Here is a 20,824-nt window from a genome sequence, read left to right as displayed (position 1 = left end):
TATACTTCGTACCATAGTCGGGCTGAAATTATTTAAATATTTGTCTTTTTTGTGGGTTTAATTTGTTTATATATTATCGTGCGTACCACTGAAGTATAAATGCACGTTATTTACCGATAACCGGACCAGCCTCCATTGATATCAGACTAACGAATCTGTTTCGAAAAGCAAGTTTACAAATATAAAATCGAGCAATTGATGAAAAACTATTGGTTTCGTCATTTCTATATTTACTACACGTGTGGGCGTTTTAATGCATAAATGTATTGTTTCTTACCTGGGTTGTAAAAAGGACTATCCAGGAAAAATTTAATTTCCACATATATAACAAATGATAATTCACATATCAAATAACACTAATGCAAATAGGGACATGCGCCGGCGGTGATATTGTCCATTGACCTTTGACTTAATATGGAAATAGAGGCTTTACAAGAACAGCTAAATTTAAACACTTGTTAATATTTCTATTTTGTTTTTTTAAGATTGTATGAAATAGCTTTATTATTTTTCTCCCGGTACTAATAAACTACGGGTCGAGTGGATCCAATTTTTATTATGTGATTTATCAACGTGATGACAGATCGAGAGCACGGGCTCCATGTGTCTATTTATAAAAGCATGCAATCACCTTTGGGAATCAGCTTCCAGTCTAAAACGACTTTAAAATCTCTTTTGTTATTTCGGTCGCTTTATTTGAAAAGATTTTCATAATATGCCGTAGTAATTTGTGATTTTGTTTTTATTGTTAATTCTGTTTAATTGTGAACATTTCGAAATCTAAATATTTAATATTTATTCTTGGGTACGGGTTTAGAATAGTATTATAGCATGATTTATTTGTTAAAGATCTGTTAATTCTGAAACAACAATTTATTGCTGTAGTGATCAATTTCAACATTTTCACTATACATGTATTCTAAAGTCATAGTTTTAAACTTAAATAGCTTCATTTACAATATTTCTGGCCATATATTATACTAAATTGAGTCCCACGTCATAAAAGTCTTCAACTTTTAGAACCGTGCATAACACACATTATGTCCAGAATTTGACGTTTTAACAGCTTAATTAATAAATTTGATAAAGAAAACTATTTCAGAACAACAATAATTTCTTATACACCTTTGATGTAATTAATTGTTCGTTTGACAAATTACGGTTTTGAAATAGGATACACAACACATCTATATTAATTTACAGGGTCATATTTTGAATTTTAATAAACCAAGGTTCATTCAAGAAAATTATTGTTGTGTTCTGATAAATTAAGTGTAATTGGACCCTGTTTCTCGAAATCTTAACTAAGATAAAACACATTCACTAAAATTGTTGAGCTGGGTCAATGATTAATTTATTACCCCTAATAAAGTCTGGCAATTAACAGTTGTAATATAACATCTAGTTCAACGGTGATCGAAGTTGGTGTTCAGCGAAGCGTACTTCCTGCTCTGATGGCAGTTTGTGTTGTAATATGTGACTTGAAAATACGTTTAATAATTTAACAAGTTCAAGAAGAAGAAGAACAACCCAAGGCATCAAATTTTCGCATACATGTATTTCCAATACAACATTTTTTTTGTTTTGAAATATACTGTAGAAAAATAACTTAGTCCTCTTACTTCAGTACGACATGATAATAATGTAATAGTTAGTATTTCATTGTATTTAAATCTCATAATCCCTCTTGTTGTTTTCAAGTACCGTGAAGGTATCTGAATCGAAATCCCAGATAGGATATAAATTTTGATATTATATGTAAGATATGCTTACAATTATACTCAGTTTTGATATTATTTGTAAGATATGCTTACTATTATACTTATACTCATCGATCACTTTAGAGAATTTTAGCGATGGTAATATAATATGTAGCAAATGGTGGACCACCTTATTCTCACTCGATAATCGTCGCTATTTGATTCATTCTTGCATTTCCCATCAGTGGTGATAGTACAATTTGAAATAATAATATCCGATTAGTCATGTTGGTATATTTTACATGCCGTATGAAGCCACGGTTTAACTATCAAAATAATTGATTCTCTTCGAAAAGAATTGACGGCCATTTTGAATATTGCCTTCTAGCTCACTCTTAAATTCCACTTGTTGACCATGTTTCTTTTGAATCGCCTTAATATTACACAAAATGTCATTATTGGAGCAGAGCTAATACGCATAGAAGCGAATGCTTCGGCCCATATCAACTGCCAATTAAAGAAAAAATAAATAAAGCAGATAATTTATACGTTACAATTTAATTAAAACGTGTAACATATGAAGGCATATGCTTATCAATAATGTAATAATAAATAATGGTATTGCTTGTCTTGTCTATTTTACTTGTGTGTTTGAACATTTCTCTGATTATAATATAATCGCTTGGGCTGGGGTTTTTTTCATTTGAGATACTAACCGAAATTTCCTATGAGAAACAAAATAAATTGTATACATGTTAATAAAATATCAAGCTTTTTTCAAATGAGATGATAGAGAAGTAAAACATACATTTATGTCATTGCAATAAGACCAACACTGAATAGACCACAGTATGTCATCCTTGAATTAAGTGTAACAGGTAAAAAGAGTCACACTCCATCCAACTATTTCAGCAAATCCATTAACAGTGTCGCCTTTCGGTCTGAGATCAAAGGGGGTCTGAGATCAAAGGGCAATATTTCGTGTGAAAAGCGTGCTCTCCGGATAGTAGAAATTCTATAATAAGGATGAGACCGAATCCACGGTACCTGTGCTTTATCCAATCGCAAACGATGGGAATATTAAGTGATGTGTTTAAATTTAGCTGTTCTCGTAAAACCCATATTTCCATAGGTCGCGATCGTCATAGGTCGGAATTGTGGATGCAAAGACAAGCTTGTTACACAAAGTGTGATGGAATCAGAGCATACCAGAAGATGTTCGATGATCAGCTCCACGTGTTGGACATGATTAGTGTTATATGGTATGTGATTTTTCTATTGTTATTCTAGTGATGGAATTCTGTTTCCTTGGATAGCCCTATTTACGACCCAGGTAAGAAATACATTTATAAAATATAACGGTGACGAAACTTACAGGTTATCATTAATTGCGTGATTTTTTGTTTATAATCGTGCTTTCAAAACAGATTAGAGCGTCTGATATCAATAGAGATTAGAATATATCGGATAATCAAATGAAGGTTTAGCGGGATATCGGTAATAACGATATTGCATGCGACTGATTTTAAGACACACGCATTTATACTTCAGTGGTACGCACGACAATATATAAACAAATTAAACCCACAAAAAAGACAAATATTTAAATAATTGCAGCCCGACTATGGTACGAAGTATAAAACACGTAGTATTCACCAAGAAATGAAATACGTATAAGAACGAACAAATGTAACTACAGCACGTATAAATCCATGTATAAAGACCTACACTTAATAAAGACCGATCTGCCGTAAAACACGCGGTTGAACAAGAAATCGCACGGTAAATTGGATTTAACACCTACGCGTCAGATAAAGTCTGTTGGTCCTTGATAAAACACCTTTGGTGCAGTTATAACACGCTTTCGAGAAAACTCACCAAACAATTAGAATACACACCGTGTCAGTCGTTTTTAACCCGTTCGTTAATTAACACACCGGTACAGAAAACGCACTGTCGCCGAGATTTTCACCCCTAGCGATAATTATATCACCACTCAGTCAATTTCTCACCCCTGTTAATTAACACACCGTACCTACAGATCGTATTAGATTTGTTGCCATAATTAGAATTTTACCGATATTCATAGAAATTTACTAAAAAGCGAGAAAACTATACTGTAAACGTACAAATCTCACCTTTACTAATTCTCAGTGATAATAGTTCAAAAAACATTTGACACCAGAAATATGCCCTCTGCAATAAATAGACTTAGCACTTATATAATGAATTCTTGAAGAAGTTTGGTAATATTGGTATATGTTTTACAGAATACTTACATCATTAGAGAGACGTTCTGTAGAGACAGAGGGGTTACTGGATGTAAAAGACTGAGATTTACTCGGTGACTTCTCTTCTTGGTATGCCTTATTCTCATATGTTCTCTGCTCTGCCTGTTTCCCTTCAGCAGATGCACTCGGAACTAATGCAGTTTTTTCTTCTACATTTGGTGAAACTTCTACTTCCTCCGCTGCAACCTCCATGTTTCCTTCATCGTCTGCTTCAACGCTTTCAGCCTCACTGACTGCACCAACCTCAATTTTTTCTGGGATTTCTGTTGTGCACAGCCCTTGCTCAGCCAGTGCTGCCTCATCTTGGGGTTTTCCTAAAATTAAACGTTAAAAATGCTAAAGTTAGTTTGACCATAGAAATATAATGATCTCAAATCTCAGTTTATGAATACAAGCCCTTACAATATTTTATACTGATTACATATTTTGATATTTTGATATTCTATACTGACGACATATTTTGATTGTTTAAAGGAGGAGGTCAGCCGTTGCAGGATTTTGAAAAGAAGAAAGTTAGCCATTGGTTTGCTGGATTAATTAAAGGAGAATGTCAATCACTGCATGATTCATTAAAAGGTCATTACATAATTTATTAAAGGAGAAGGTCGGTCATTGCACAATCTATCAATGAAGGTCAGCCATCCAGGAATTTGTTAAAGGACAAGGTCATTCATTGTAGGATTTGTTAAAGGGGAAGTTAACAATTGCAGGATTTGTTAAAGGAGGAGGTCAGTCATTGCATGATATGTTAAAGGAGGAGGTCAGCTTTTGCACGATTTGTTAAGGGAAGAGGTCAGCCATTGCACGATTTGTTAGAGGAGAAGGTCTAGCTGTCATTGCATAATTCTTCAAAGTAGGTCACCCATGGCAGGATTTGTTAAAGGAGAAGGTTTGTCATTGCAGAAACTATTAAAGGAGAGGGTCAGATATTCAAGAATTGGTTAAAGACGAAGGTCACTACTGCAGAATTTGTTACAGAAGATCAGTCATTCCAAAATTTGTTAAAGGAGAAGGTCAAACATATCCGAATCTATTAAAGAAGAGATGTCATCCATTGCAGGATTATAACAGGAGGTCAGACATTCAGGTATTGAAAAGGGAGAAGGTCAGTTATTGTAAAATTTGTTCAAGTAGGTCAGACATTCAGGAATTTGTTAAAGGAGACGATCAGCCATTGCAAGATTTGTTAAAGGAGACAGTCAGTCATTGCAGACTCTCTACGTTTTATTCATTGTTTACCAGGGTTCTGGTTTCAGTCAGTCATATTTTATCTATTATCTAGTATCTGATAGTTTAAACTTCCAATTTGAATAATTTGCCATTATTATTTAGCCTTTAATCATGCTAATTGCTAAATATTAATTCTAACACATTAAGCACTCTAAATAACATCCTGTGTTTATCTCTCAACATCTTCAATAGAATGCTTGATATCACTTTTACTCTCTATATCTTATCAAGGCCTTTACGTATTACCCTGCATATTTCGGCACTAATTTCAATTGGGTATTCACCCAGCTTTAGAGCCTATCAGATTCCTCGATCATTGCAAATACCAAGTCTTGTTCTTTCCAGCTAAAATGTCTACCTGTGATAATCGAGTTGCAAAGTTCAAGGTTTGTTCAATGTCAAGGTTTCTGTAGAGGTTGCTTTATTTGATTTGAATGCGTAACCGTCACAATTTCTGATTGGACGCCACTGTTCATGTGTCTGCAGTAAAGGGAGAAAATGTAGCTAAAGTTCGGGAATTGCAAAGTAATCTAGCAACGTCCAGATGTTGTAAAACTCGCAGTCCTTGCTTCAGGAACAAATACGATCTCTCAATGCTTTTGATAAATGTAAAGAAAGGTTATTCTGGTTTCCAAACTTTTATTTGAGAAAATGTGGGTGAGTTGTGTTCACTCGATCAACCACCCTAATTAAAGACAAACAAATTTGTACTTCAGATTCTCTAGATAATGAATAAAAACATAAAAAATCTGCAATGGCTGAACTTAAAAAATACCAGAATGTGTTTGTTATTAACTCAACTTCACAAAGATTTAATCGTCCAATTATTCAAAAGAGATGAAAAGATGTCTAAATCTACCCCATTGAGATCCAAGTCTGGAAATAAGACCCTGTCACATACATGTCAGACACAAACTTTGATAATACCAGAATGTGTTTTTTATTAACTTCAGTTCACAAAGATTTAATCGTCCAATTATTCAAAAGAGAGGAAAAGATGTCTAAATCTACCCCATTGAGATCAAGTCTGGAAATAAGAAACCCACCACAGACATGTCAGACACAAACTAAAGTATCAATTAATAATTAATGTTTGCTTTTTTAACCCTGATCAAACTGTCTTGTAGATTTTTCCCACTGGATAATCTTGTCTGGAAATTGAATAATGGAAATTTCAAATGCTGACTGGTCTAACATGGACTAGCGACACAAGTATGTGATAGTCTTCTCCCTTGAGGGTAATATAAACATGATTTAAAATATTCCAATCAATATAAATTGATATTAGGGTCTCGTGTGTACTGGTCGTGAATAGAGCATGGAATCATTTACTAGCCTTAGTTAGACATAGCAACTCTGTCTTTTACTAGTCCATAGAAACTATACTAAGAGAGAGAGAGAGAGAGAGAGAGAGAGAGAGATGGGGTTTAAGGTCTACAACACAAACTAGGTCGTTTCAGGACTATCATATGGTTCAATTTTATTTGAATAATTCACTTGGCCTTTAAAGGGTGAGAGAGAGAGATGGGGGTTTATCGTCCACTCGACACAAACCGGGTCATTTTGGGACTAACACATGGTTCAATTTTATTCAATAATTCGCCCGCAGGTAGGGGTCTTTAGCAGTGGGAGGAAACTGGAGGACCCAAAGAAAACCCATGAAGTTGGACAGGTGACACTTCTCCTTGTCACGTACAACTGGGGAATCGAAACCAAAATATACTATGAACAGACAATTTAAATCATATCTTATAACTGAAACTGGGGTATCCGACGACATGAGGATCCATCTGTGTGGAAAAAGTGTACATAAAAGTGCCCTTGAAAGATGAAATTCGATGACTAAATTAAGTGGAAACTTAGAAACATCTCTGTCAAGGCAAAATTCTCCTCCCATATCATAATAGGAAAATAATAATAATAATAGTCTCGAAATGACATAAATATTGTGTTGTTGAGATTTTAAACTTTGAAGGTTTGTCATTCTGCTCAATTACAGACCTTATGATCTAAAGTGCATGCATTCGGCTAACAAACTACGCTAGACAATCCCCATTTCATTTCATTTCAATATTTGCAATACCGTCCAGTTATCCATGAGGTTAGGGATGTAACCCTACTCCTTGTCACGTACACAACTAGGAACAACACCAGAACATTTGACTCTGTCACATGCACATGCATTCAGCCACCCAATCTTTCTAGATTCCAGACAAAACACCCTAGCTATCCATGACAAAAAAACAAATCTTAACTAATGAATGAAAACTAACCTAGTTCTCGCAACCAAGTTTCAAATTTATTAAAAAACATTTTTAGGGTTTTAAACTGCTAAATCCAACTTTATGTATTATGTAGAAGTCATAGTGGTCTCTTCTTAATATTCCCAGCTTCCTCTTCCTTTTATTACATCTATCACATAAAATCTGATCTGTTCATATACATAGCACAACAAAACACATTAACCCTTTAACACTTGGACTGCTCAAATCTTGTGTTAACCCTTTAACCCCTGGACTGCCCCATACAGCTCGAAATGAAATGAAATGGAGTTTAACGTCCTACTGTTCTGCTCCTAACCTGGGCTAATGAAGACGGGCATACGCCATACAGTGTGCCCGGACAGCGGCACTACGGCCTACTCTTATATCGAATTCCAACTGCCAAGGGATCTTTTATGTGCACGCCAATGTGTACACAGTACCTCGGTTTTTCGTCCCATCCGAACGACTAGACAGCTTTCCTTGTCAGCCCCTCCATCCTGCATCACTGACAAGGGAGAACCACGCCGGAAAATCTGGATGAACTTTCTCGGCCAATGCAGGGATCGAACACCTGACCTCCAGACTAGCGAGCTAGCGTCTTACCCACTAAGCCACGTGATCCCCCATACAGCTAGAAACCAACAAATAGCTGTGGTGCTGCAAAGAATGAGTATATGTTCTTTAGAGTTAGAGCGCCTTAAACCAACCAATTCACGTGAATAGCTGTGGTGCTGCCAAGAACGAGTATACATCTTTAGAGTTAGCCCGCCTCAAACGAACCAATTCACATGAATAGCTGTGGTGCTGTCAAGAACGAGTAAACATCTTTAGAGTTAGATGGCCTTAACCCAAACTAATTCATGTGAACAGCTGTGGTGCTGTCAAGAACGAGTATACATTCTTTAGAGTTAAGAGTGCCTTGAACCAACAAATTCACATGAATAGTTGTGGTGCTGTCAAGAACGAGTATACGTTCTTACAATATACACAGAGTTATTCAAATGATTCGGTCGGTTTGCAGCGCTCTAGGTTTGGGATGTTCAGGGATCCGTTATGAAATATACCACATTTCTCAAACTTGTTTTCAAGGAACAAGGGTGGTGAATGTTTACATGTACCAGTACCAAGTGCTGGAGGGTTAAAACACTACACAGAATAACTCACATCGCCAGTGCCAACGCTGTATCCAAATCATATAACCTAGATTGAAATCATGTCTTTATACTGCTAGACTACAGAATAATATATCCAAATGTTTTTATCCTCTATGGTCTATGTGATTCAAATATCAATATCCAAAGTTTTTTTTATCTTCTATGTGATTCAAATATCAATAATTAATCTGAAACACCTAACAGTTTACAAGTGGTTCCACAGATCTAATTCACAGATTTGATAGCTTAAGTATTTTAATTTCAAACACTAAGCAGTGGTTTGTTTGCGTGACATTTCATAGATCTATTCAAAGATTTGTTGATGATTTCATCATAAAATCAAAGATCTATCATATTCTATATTGTGCAATATATCCATGTAGTATTTGCATTTATCGGTAAAATTTGCCCTGCTATATCCACAGAGATCATAGAATGAATAACAATAAATATTGATAACACTGAATATATTATTGTAGTGTAAGTCATAACAAATACAGCCAGTATGTTTTGAACTTTGACCTATTCACAGATCTATCGAGATATTATTACACCAGCCAGTCTTCATACTCTCACAAAAAACAAAACAACCACACCATCCACTCAACACAAACTAGTTAATTTCAGGACTAACATATGTTCGGTTTTATTTCTAAAATATGATTCTTTAGCTGAAGAAGGATGCCGGAGAGACCCATGATATTGGACAGGCATCCCTACTCCAGAACACGTCGAAACGGTTGAACTTATAGATTGTGAAATAACCTTTTTTATGCCGACTTCAGATGTCAGAGGCCAAAGACCGAATAAAAGTTACATCCTGTCACAATTTATTCTCGGATCAATCCGCAAAATAGTTTGAATGACTGTCGTGCGTAAAAATCGGAAAAATATTCATTAAAGCCACTGTTCGTCTTCTGCATTTTTTTTTCAGACAACGTTGTAATTTTTCATGGCTTAATCCACACTAAAATTCAACATTTAATTAAGAAAACTAATCCAGCAAGAGTTCAATTATATTGAAGAGAGGCCCATTAAGCTAAATGCAGGCAATGGAACATTTAAGTCGAACATCCATGAAGACATTGTTCTGATCAATTTGTTCACTGTTTGCGAGTTAAAAGAAAAAACATGAATTAAAATGTTTCAACAAAATGTTTGTGAAACGAAACTGGCTAGATATTTGGACCCTCTGCAGTGAAACCCAACATTTCGGAACATACATTCAAATGGCATGTGATATGTATGCCATTTTGAAATCACGTGATTTTATATGGCAGTAACAATGACATATGTTAATATATACATGTCATTGGGCATTAGTGTATTATTCGAGCTAAAACATACGTTCATCAAGTTTATGGTCTGCGGTGAGTTTATGTTGCGCTAGACTTATTGTTTGAGCTTAAACATTCATTCATCTGTGGGACCATGCTCATCGTCTGGGAAAAAAACAAAACAAAAGACCTGTTCCGTGTTTTTGTTGATCGACATATATATGTTCCATCATCTGCGCTAGGCTTAAAAGATAATATTATATTGTAGTTTAGAAGGGATTAACTCAAAAATGACAATCAGGGGCTTTAATAAATGAAACAAGATTATAATCGACTGTAAAACCTGACAGTAGCGGGAGGCTTAACTTGTTCCTTCATCATACTTAATAACAAGAGTATAATATGTTGTAAAAACTGAAACTATTGGTTAACAATCAAACTATAGGACCTGTTGTATTGGTTAACTCATTACACAGTCTGTTGTAAAGACGGACACAATTGGTTATTAAAAATAACACTATATAATCGGTTGTAAAGACCGACACTACTGGCTGACAATCAAACTATGTAATCTGTTGTAAGGATTGTCACTATTGGTTAACAATAACACTATATAATCACTTGTAAAGACCGACACTATATATTGGTTTACAATCAAACTATAATCTGTTGAAAGACTGACACTAGTGGTTAACAATCAAACTATATGACCTGTTGTAAAGACTGATACTATTGGTTTACAATCAAACTATAATCTGTTGAAAGACTGAAACTATTGGTTAACAATCAAACTATATGACCAGTTGTAAAGACAGACACCATTGGTTAACTTAATACACATTCTGTTGTAAAAATGGACACTATTGGTTAACTTCTTCAACAATCAAACTAGACACAAATCCAAATAAATCAGTTGAATTTTTGTATAAACAGATTCAAACCACCTCCTTTACTTGCAACAAATTTGTCCCAAAATGAATGAAACATGTTCTTCAGACGAAAACTTATCCAGTATATGCATGAATATTGTAATATCGAGGTTGCATGCTGTCGTGAAATATATTGTACATTCAACAGTATTTACGTGACGATCTGTCAGATTCATTCCATGTCTTGACACCAATTTGCGGATGACTACACAATCGTCAGGAAATGTTTTCCTACAACCACTCAAACTAACCTTGAGCAATAATTTCAATTCTATCATAATCCTAATCATGCAATGACATGGTTTTCTTATTCAATAAAATGATCAATAAATAAGTCATATTTTATTATCTCGTGATATGAGGACACATCATTACAACATTGACTGCATTCATACATGCGCTACAAGAATACATCTGGTATCATTGTTTCGTTCACAGACAATAAACTCACCATGTAGAACACACAGTAAGTACACAATCTCACCATAACATAGAACAAAGAGTACACGAATACAGCACACCAATGCAATCTCACTATAAACATAGAACAAAAACAACACAGAAGCATGCAATTAAGGTAAGGTAAATGAACAATTTGCCAAAACTAAAATCCAACATGTCACGAGTGAATCAAGGTGTGAACTACATGTAGCCTACAAGCCATGACAAGCCATAGGCTTTACAACAATTCTGATTGCTTACCGCCTTTTTTGAACGTGTAAATACACAATAAAAAGCAGGAATATATAATTAATAATACTAATGATAATCAATAATATGTACAGTTGTTCTATTGATGCTTAAAGAATGAGATGATGTTCTATATATAGAGTTCTATAAATCATAACTAAAGGGCAAACCAATTTAAGCTTTAGTTCTTTCCGGGTCTTGATAAATTCAACCACTAGAATCAGATGAACAATGGTTGATAAATAAGACCCAACCAATTCAATTTTTAAAGACTTTCCGGGTCTGGATAGATGGTCCTTTGAATCCCATGAACGATGTTTGGCTTAAAATTTCAAAACTTACAAATTTTGGAACTAAAAGCTTTTTAAAACAGCAACCAAATGTACTTTTTGTATAAATCAGTTTTTTTCCCCTCTAAGAAATAGGAAGTAGGAAGCACAACTTTTAATACGCGTTGCTGACTAACAAAAATTCAAATTGTTGTGGCCTAACATCATCTATAACAAGTGCAGTCCATTTAATAATGGAAAAATACATTAACAGAACACAGTAATTGTTTCCAATAGAAACTGATTTCTGTTTACATAGGTCATTACTTTTTTTAAGAATTTTTCATGCTTTCACTTAAACATTTTGCTAGTTTTTGACGTATTTTGTGTTCCTAAAAATATGACAATTAAAAATATGACTATTAATTTTGTTATTACACACAATGCATAACATCTAATAAAACCCTCAATATCATGCAGGACTCTATGTATTAATCTTGTTATTACACACAATGCATAACATCTAATAAAACCTTCAATCCTCTACATCAGTCTATTAACATTGTTATTACACACAATGTATAACATGTAATAAAACCCCTTCCCTCTACATCAGTCTATTAACATTGTTATTACACACAATCTATAACATCTAATAAAACCCTCAAAATCATGCAGTCCTCTATGTATTAATCTTGTTATTACACACAATGTATAACATCTAATAAAACCTTCAATCCTCTGCAGTGTCCTTTAAACTTGTTACTACACACAATGTATAACATTTAATAAAACCCCTTCCCTCTACATCAGTCCTATTAATCTTGTTATTACACACAATGTATAACATTTAATAAAACCCCATAACCCTCCAGAATCTGACCTATTAGATCTATCAATCCAGTTATTACATATCCAATAAACCCCTCTACCCTCAACAATCTGTTTTATTAAAACTACTAATCCATTTATAACACGCCCAATAAACCCCTTAAACCCTCCAAAATCTGTTATATTAAATTTATTGATTCAGTTACAACACATCCAATCAAACTTTCAACCCTTGAGAACCAGTCCTATTAAAACTATTAATCCATTTTATAACACATCCAATAATTCCCTCAACACTCCAAAATCAGTTCTATTAAAACTATTAATCTAGTTATAACACATCCAATAAAACAATCTATTAATCCTGTTAAAACACATAATCTAAACCACCAAATAAAACCCTAAAAAATCAGTCCTCTTAAAACTACTAATCCAATTATTACATACAATACCATCCAACAATAAAAGTATCAACCCTCCAAAATCAATTGTATTAAAATATAAATCGAGTATTAACCATCTCATAAAACTCTCAACCCTCCAAAATCAGTCCTCTTAAAACTATTAATCCAGTTATAACACACAATCCATTAATTACCACCCAATCAGTCCTCTTAAAACTAATAATCAGTAATAACACACAGTCTATAAGATGCAATAAACTCTCTACTATCCAAAATCAGTCATACATGTATTAAAAACATAAATTCAGTACTAACACACAACCTGTAACATCCAATAAAACCCTCAACTGTTACTCCCAATATTATACAAAATGCTCAACTCTTGAACAAATTTTAAAATAGTTTCAACATTCCATTTATGATTTTTGCAAACCCTGCTCTTTCTTATTCCATTAAAGGTATTAGCAACAACACACTGATATAATTATTGTTCTTTATATTCCCTATCAAATTCCAATAAGTAAAGAATGTCAGAAAATTACAAACAACCCCACAAAAAAACAAGAATCACAGTGATGAATCAATTGGCAGAAAAAATCCTGTAAGTAAATCTTTGATGCTACAAACTTCAAATAACAATTTAACCAAATACAGGGTTATCTACGATGGATCTCTGGCCACAACTCAACATCCAATGGGCAAATGATTGACTTTATGCCTTATTTCATTCATTAGCAGATCATAAAACCATTTAATGTGGGACTTAATCAATTATTAGAGGGCAGTAATATCTCACCAATTATATTATTATATGTCAACCCCATGAGAACGGTTTCTAGCAAATGTTAATAGTTCTGGAAGTCTTGGTTGATATTCACAATAGAATTAATATGACAGAAATAAAGGGGAACCCGTTGTGGCAAGAGACGAGGTGGAACCATACACAGCCTTTGGTGTAATTTTATTTTGATATCCAACTATCAGGGGATCCTTCACATACTGGCAATGGTATAAACAGGCCTTCAGCTTTATATCCAGTCCAAACTACTTAGTACTACATGCCTTGTTACGTGCATTGGAATTGGTATTGAATTACTAGACATTTGTCCTGAGCAGTCCTTTAGTCCTGCATCACTGACAAGGGGAATCAACACTGGAAAATCCTGAGGAACTCTCTCTGCCAACACCAAAGTTGAAACCACGACCTATACTGATTAGTGAGCCGATGACCTACTCACCGAGCCACCAGAGCATATATGTTGTTGATTGTAACTTCGTATGGTCAAACTGTTGTCAGTTGTATAGGGTGGAAGGCCAGGCAAGGAAAAGTGTCCAGTCATTTGGATGGGACAAATAACCACTTCCCTATGTACACGTTGCCAGGCATGTATATGAACCATTGGCATTTTAAGTTTGACAAATAACAATCGGGCAATCCATGGTAGCTAAGTGAGTAAGATGCTGGCTCGCTAGCCTGGAGGTAGTTAGCTTGCTCCTGGTTCCCGGTATTCAACGAGAAAGTTCATCAGGATTTACCAGCATGGTTTCACCTTGTCAGTGGTGCAGGATGGAGGGCCTGACAAGGACAGCTGTCTAGTCATTCAGATGGGATGAAAAACTGAGGTCATGTGTACATAAATGTATTGCCATGCATGTAAAAGATCCTTTGACTGTTGGAATTCGATATAAGAGCAGGCCGTAGCGTAGCTGTCTGGGCAAAATTTCCCTTATCATAGCACACTGCATGGTGTATGCCCATCTTCATTAGCGGAGCAGAAAAGTAGGACGTTAGATCTCATTTCATTTACTTTCAAAGAATAGACGGAAACGCTGCTGCCCAGGTAAAATGTGCCTCACAGCACACTGCATGGCGTATTTCTGGGTTTACTAGCCTGGTTGGTGCAGAAAAGTAGGATATTATATTAATTAATAATTAAACCTCCTTTCATTTCATTCGATCAACTGATGCATTTGATGCATTCTCTGATTTCATGAAATTGTCAGTCATCAAATAAATATATGTATGTTTCTCTGTTTACTTTTTTAATATTAGACCACACCCAGAAGACTCATCAAATTCCCATTATTTAAACTGACAATGAATAATGAATACTACAATACTAAACACTTTAGTTTGAAAATGGAAACCTTTGAAGACCTATAATGAAGATTTGCATGAGAGTTCTATAAAATATCACCTCTTAATACTGCTGTATCTGTCAATACATGATTGAATTGTCCGCCATATTTCCCATGTTTATTTTTGAAGATAATTTATGGAAGATTAGATAAAGAGCTGGCAGTTCTCAGTTTAATAGTTAAAAACTAGATGATGTTAATGGAATATGCTAAAAATTTCACATTTTAAAATCAATGTAGCCCTTATTGTCATTGTGACAGCTGTCACGATAATGAACAAAGTCTTGATTATCCATTTTTAAGGTTGATCATCATAGGGCTTTGAACAGTTGATCGGAGTCAAATCCAATGAAAATCAGACATATAAGATGGCATCGAGAGTTGATTATGGTCTTTTCATGTTAATAAATGTCTAACATTTCAGGACGAAAAAAAGACCTGCAAAAGGCAGATATAGCTCTTACATATACGTTTAATTTAAACTGATATAAAAAAAAAAGAATACTATTTTGAATTGGCTCAAACTGAAATAAATTCATCTGTTTATCCTGTTAAGATATTTAATATTTAGCAGAGAAATATGATCAATATTGTATAATGTTATATTGACTGAAACTAAAAAACAGATTCATGTAGGACGATTGATTATATTTTATATACATGTGCTTACACGATATCTAATTAAATCACAACTTCCATAGTTGGAAATCTAGTAATCTACTTGATCATCCAGTCAATAATAAATCATAGCTGCCACATACCTGGAAATCTATTAATCTCATAATTGTTCATTCAGGCTTGATCATTTCGTCAACACATGTAAATTCCGTCAACAATAAAATCATAGTTTACACATGTAAATTTATGTGAACATCCAGTCAATAATTTCATCTGAATAGAATATGATTTAATGTCTCGTCACACATCCACTCGACACAAACTAGGTCATTTTGGGACTAACATAATTCGCTTGTGAGTAGGGGTCTTTAGCAGTGGGAGGAAACTGGGGAACCTGCAGAAAACCCACAAGGTTGGAAAGGCGAACCTACTCCTTGTCACTACAAGTGGGGAATCAAAACCAGGTCACTTGACTCAATGACAGACCTTCTGATTAAATGCACACGCTTTAACCAATCGCATCCCCCCACCCCGCAGTCGTTTTTAGACTAACATGGTAATATCCACTTCTAAGTAACATGCATAAAAAGCTTCCGCCTATCTACTTTGAATTCATGGGGTTTAACCAGGTCATTTCAAATTACTTCACTCTGAGGCAAAAAATACTCATTTTAATAACACTGTGGCCTCGAGTCCTTGACTGGCATTGTTACTGTTGTTACGATAATAAACGATGTCTTAATTATCCATTTTTACGGTTAATCATCAAGACCATTGAACTGCAGATCAGATTCAAATCTAATGAAAATCCGACCCATCTGATGGCATCTATAGTTGATTTTGGTGTTGTCTAATTAATAATTTAGATAACATTTCAGACCTAAAGAAAGACCTGCAACAGGCAGATTTAGCTGGTACATAATGTATGTTTAACTATTTAGTCTCAGATCTTGGTTTCATGGAAACACAAACGTATATCATATCATAAATCCGAGAAATTTCAAACTAGCAAAAGGGACAGCTACATAATATACTAAACAGCAAAGAAAAAAAGCGTCAGTACAATTTCAAAATCAGAGAGGCACTTTAATCAAATCATTCTAGAAAACGGCTTACTAAATGGTTCAAAGCAATTTTTTGTGAACAGTTTTGTGATTAATTCATCACAATTCCAAGACATTAGAGAAGGTTTGGAGTCTGTACACAGTCTATACATCAGTATCTGGTGTGTCCACCGCGAGTGTCAATAACAGCAGCGCAAACGACTGATGAACGTCAATGGCACCTGGAACCACACTCTCAGAAAAGCCTGGCGCAAACCATCGGCTCTATTTGGTCTCGGTCCGACATTTCTTTTGCTGCTTAGCATAGTATTATCAATAGGTTGATGTATCTAAAAAGTTTCATAACGTTATCACTGAAAAAACAAAAAAACAAGAAACATGGACGGAAGGATAGAGAGCATTTCAATATCGGCCTCTAATAAAAGACACTAACCTAGACTTTTGACAGTTGCTTGACTCTTTGCACTTTTACTACTTTTGGAACTTTTTCCACTCTTGGAGCTTTTATTACTTTTTTTGGACAGAGCGCTGCGAACGCTGCCAGAGGTTTTTAATCCCTGTGCCAAGGAGGTTTGATAATGTTTTAAAACCTCGTCATCACTGTCACTAGATGTGTCATCTTCATCTATCATATATGCTGTTCCTGAAAGAACAAACGGAAAGCTGAATTAAAAGACGTGTTATTTTTTTATCTGTTATATATAAACTGTTCCTGAAATTAAATAGTGTTTTATGGCATGTCAGCATCTGTTCCTGAAACAAGAAACAGAATGTTAAATCAAAAGATTGTTCGTTCCAAACACATTGTATAGAGAGAGAGAGAGAGAAATGGGGTTTAACGTCCACTCGACACAAACTAGGTCATTTCGGGACTAACATATGGTTTAATTTTATTTACATAATTCGCTTGCGCGTATGGGTCTTTAGCAGTGGGAGGAAACCGGAGGACCCGGAGAAAACCCACGAGGTTGGACAGGCGACCCTACTCCTTGCCACGTACAACCGGGGATTCGAAACCACGCCAGTCGACTCAAAGACAGACTTTATGATACAGCGCGCGCATGCTAACCATTCAGCCATCCAACCCCCCACACACTGTATAACACTCGATATCTATACTAATATTTGTGACTGTCATTTGTTTGTCTGTTTAGGGTTGGCGGCTACAATTGGGCTGTCCCCGAGGATGAAATTTGGTGTATTGGGGTAGCTCCAACTGGGGAGTAACATAGGTCAGGTGGCGGTGGCCTACCACTTCCGGTTTCAGAGTCATAGGCACAGCCTGTACAGTTCCCGGTCATCTGCTAGTTATCACATATTTTTTTTTTATATGATTCTCCATTTTTTGATATCATTTTAATGAACTTTCAGTGATGTATCGGAAAGGGAAAGTGGAGATTTTAAGATCATTTCATTTCCAAAATGTACATGTAATTGGAAAGAATTAATCTGGGTTTAGATATGAAAAAAATAACCCACTTGGTTCTGTCAATGTTAAGAAGATTTTCTCAAGCCAAAGAGTATCCCCTTGAGTATATAAAAAAAAAGCCTTCTATTCTAAAAGATAAAATCTTCTAATCTAAGAAAATCTGATCGACTATACGCTGCTTAAAGTCTGTATGTAAATATATCTAGGTCAATACAGTTATATAAGAACAGATAATGGAATTGTAACAAGAACGACCATGCACTTGAGGTGCTTGTTCTAGTGTTTGCCATTTTGTTGATCATGTCATAAATAAACTGACAGTCACACGTTAAGTGTTATCGCTATAAGTTCGAGGTCCACATGAGCACCAGTTGCTCTTAGTTGGTGATTTGATCTTGCAAGTGGTCGAAAGCAGTTGCTCTGAGTTGCAAAGTCGACATAAGCCCTGCTTTATATCAAATTCTAACTAATAAAAGTACTAATATACAGGACCTCATTTTTTCATCCCATCCGAATGACTAGACACTGTTCAAATTATGTATATTAATATACCCAGGTCAATAAGTTTATATAAGAACATATAACAATGTAGAATTAAAATGTTTAGGAAAGAAAGTCAGTATTATGCAGCTAGTGCTTTCAGTTCCAGGGCTGTATCATACGGTCTGTCATTGAGTCAACTGGCAGAGTTTTGATTCCCCGGTTGTACGTGACAAGGAGTAGGGTCGCCTGTCCAACCTCGTGGGTTTTCTCCGGGTCCTCTGGTTTCCTCCCACTGCTAAAGACCCCAAGGCGCTAGCGAATTATTGAAATAAAATTGAACCATGTGTTAGTCCCGAAAAGACCTAGTTTGTGTCGAGTGGACGTTAAACCCCATTTCTCTCTCTCGCTTTCAGTTCCATCGGAACATCGTCAGGTCTTTGGTACACATTCTCCATTAAATAAATATAAAAAGAGTCCCTTTGAACTACTCCCAGAGAAATATATACATATATGGATGTTTTTATGACCCAAGATCAAAGACAATAAAACTATAAATAAACTATTTGTACTGGTTCATGTGTTGGTTGATCATTATTTGACTTGTGATATAACAGTGTAAAATGATATTAATGAATTTCGCCAGACAACAAGCGAAGTATTGATCGCGATACGAAACTACGCTCGGGATGATATATAATATGGTTGCCGGATATCTTAATGGATTTCTACCGAGACCTGGTATTGATTATGAAAGAAACTAGAACATCGCTTGGTGTCTTTCAACAGAATATATACACTTCCTTTATAGGTGACTTATGTTCTCATCAACCCTCATTTTGAGACTGTCATACTCGACTGAATGTCTCCTAAAAATATTAACGTACATGAATACTGTATTCTGTGTTAGTAGTAAGTGCGAGTTTTACAAGATGTATGTAGTTAAAGCGAGATGAAGCCTTCTATCGAAGATGAAGTGCAGGGAGAGAGAGAGAGAAATGGGGTTTAATATCCACTCGACACAAACTAGGTCATTTCGGGACCAAAACATGGTTCAATTTTATTTTAATCATTCGCTTGCGCGTAGAGGTCTTTAGCAGTGGGAGGAAACCTGAGACCTAGAGAAAACCCACAAGGTTGGACAGGCGACCCTACTCCTGGTCACGTACAACCGGGGAATCAAAACCCGGGGAATCAAATGACAGACTGTATGGTACATGCTAACCATTCGGCCATCCAACCCCCCTGAAGTGCAGGGACCTGCACCACACACAAACAATTACACAAGGCATCTCAAACAACAAACGTATGTACTAGATCAAATGAACAGATCCGGGGCGTTAGCCACAAGCGTCCCAGGCATTTAGTGATAAAAGTTTTACTCAAAATGAAAAACAGAGAAATGTTAAAATTATGGATAAAAACTTTGTTCCCAGTAGGCTATATAAGAGCAAAAATCCTAAAAAAAAATTATTATTCTTAGCCAATGGAAATGGTGTATTTGTAAAGTATCCAAAGTTTTCTTGGAACAACTTTGGTTTACATTTCTATTCTTGCTTATGAGTACTATTTACTGAGGTACATTGAAACTAACCAGCAGCATTGTAGCAAGAGAGTGCATTCATTACAGTGGGCCATATATTGTAAGGTCTGTTATGGGTTTGTTTCAAGCTCTTGTCTCTGACAAAGAGAGAAAGAGAAATGGGGTTTAATGACACAAACTAGGTCATTTCGGGACTAACACATTGTTCAATTTTACTTCAATAATTCGCTTGCGCTTAGGGGTCTTTAGCAGTGGGAGGAAATCCGAGGACCCGGAGAAAACCCACGAGGTTGGACAGGCGACCATACTCCTTGTCACGTACAACCGGGGAATCCAAACCCCACCCGTTGACTCAATGACAGACTGTATGATACAAGCGCACGTGCTAACCATTCGACCATCCACCCCCCCACCCACACCAGTGACAAAGAGTAGTGACGTCTATTTACTCCATGTATAATCATGGCTAACAGTGCCTGTATGCAAATTATACTTATTAACCTATAATAGAC

General features: G+C 35.5%; 1 protein-coding gene across 8 annotated transcripts in view; it reads right to left on the bottom strand.

The window, feature by feature from the left end:
* The window catches only part of LOC126820425 (synaptotagmin-16), a 112,680-nt gene that overhangs the window by 31,468 nt on the left and 60,388 nt on the right, over positions 1 to 20,824 (bottom strand). For 7 of the 8 annotated variants that reach the window (XM_050548386.2, XM_050548383.2, XM_050548385.2 and 4 more), the window contains 2 exons: positions 17,294 to 17,503; positions 3,980 to 4,305 (listed from right to left, as the gene is read on the bottom strand). In XM_050548386.2, coding sequence (XP_050404343.1) covers positions 3,980 to 4,305; positions 17,294 to 17,503 — 536 coding nt within the window. Of the gene's footprint in view, positions 1 to 3,979; positions 4,306 to 7,494; positions 7,626 to 17,293; positions 17,504 to 20,824 lie in introns of those variants that run through there. The other variant, XM_050548387.2, reaches the window with a different exon arrangement.

Source organism: Patella vulgata, chromosome 5 (assembly GCF_932274485.2).
Source record: "Patella vulgata chromosome 5, xgPatVulg1.2, whole genome shotgun sequence".
In the NCBI taxonomy this organism is placed as follows: Eukaryota; Metazoa; Mollusca; class Gastropoda; family Patellidae; genus Patella; species Patella vulgata.
Note: the sequence above shows the minus strand (reverse complement) of the source record. Positions and strands in the feature narration are given on the sequence as shown.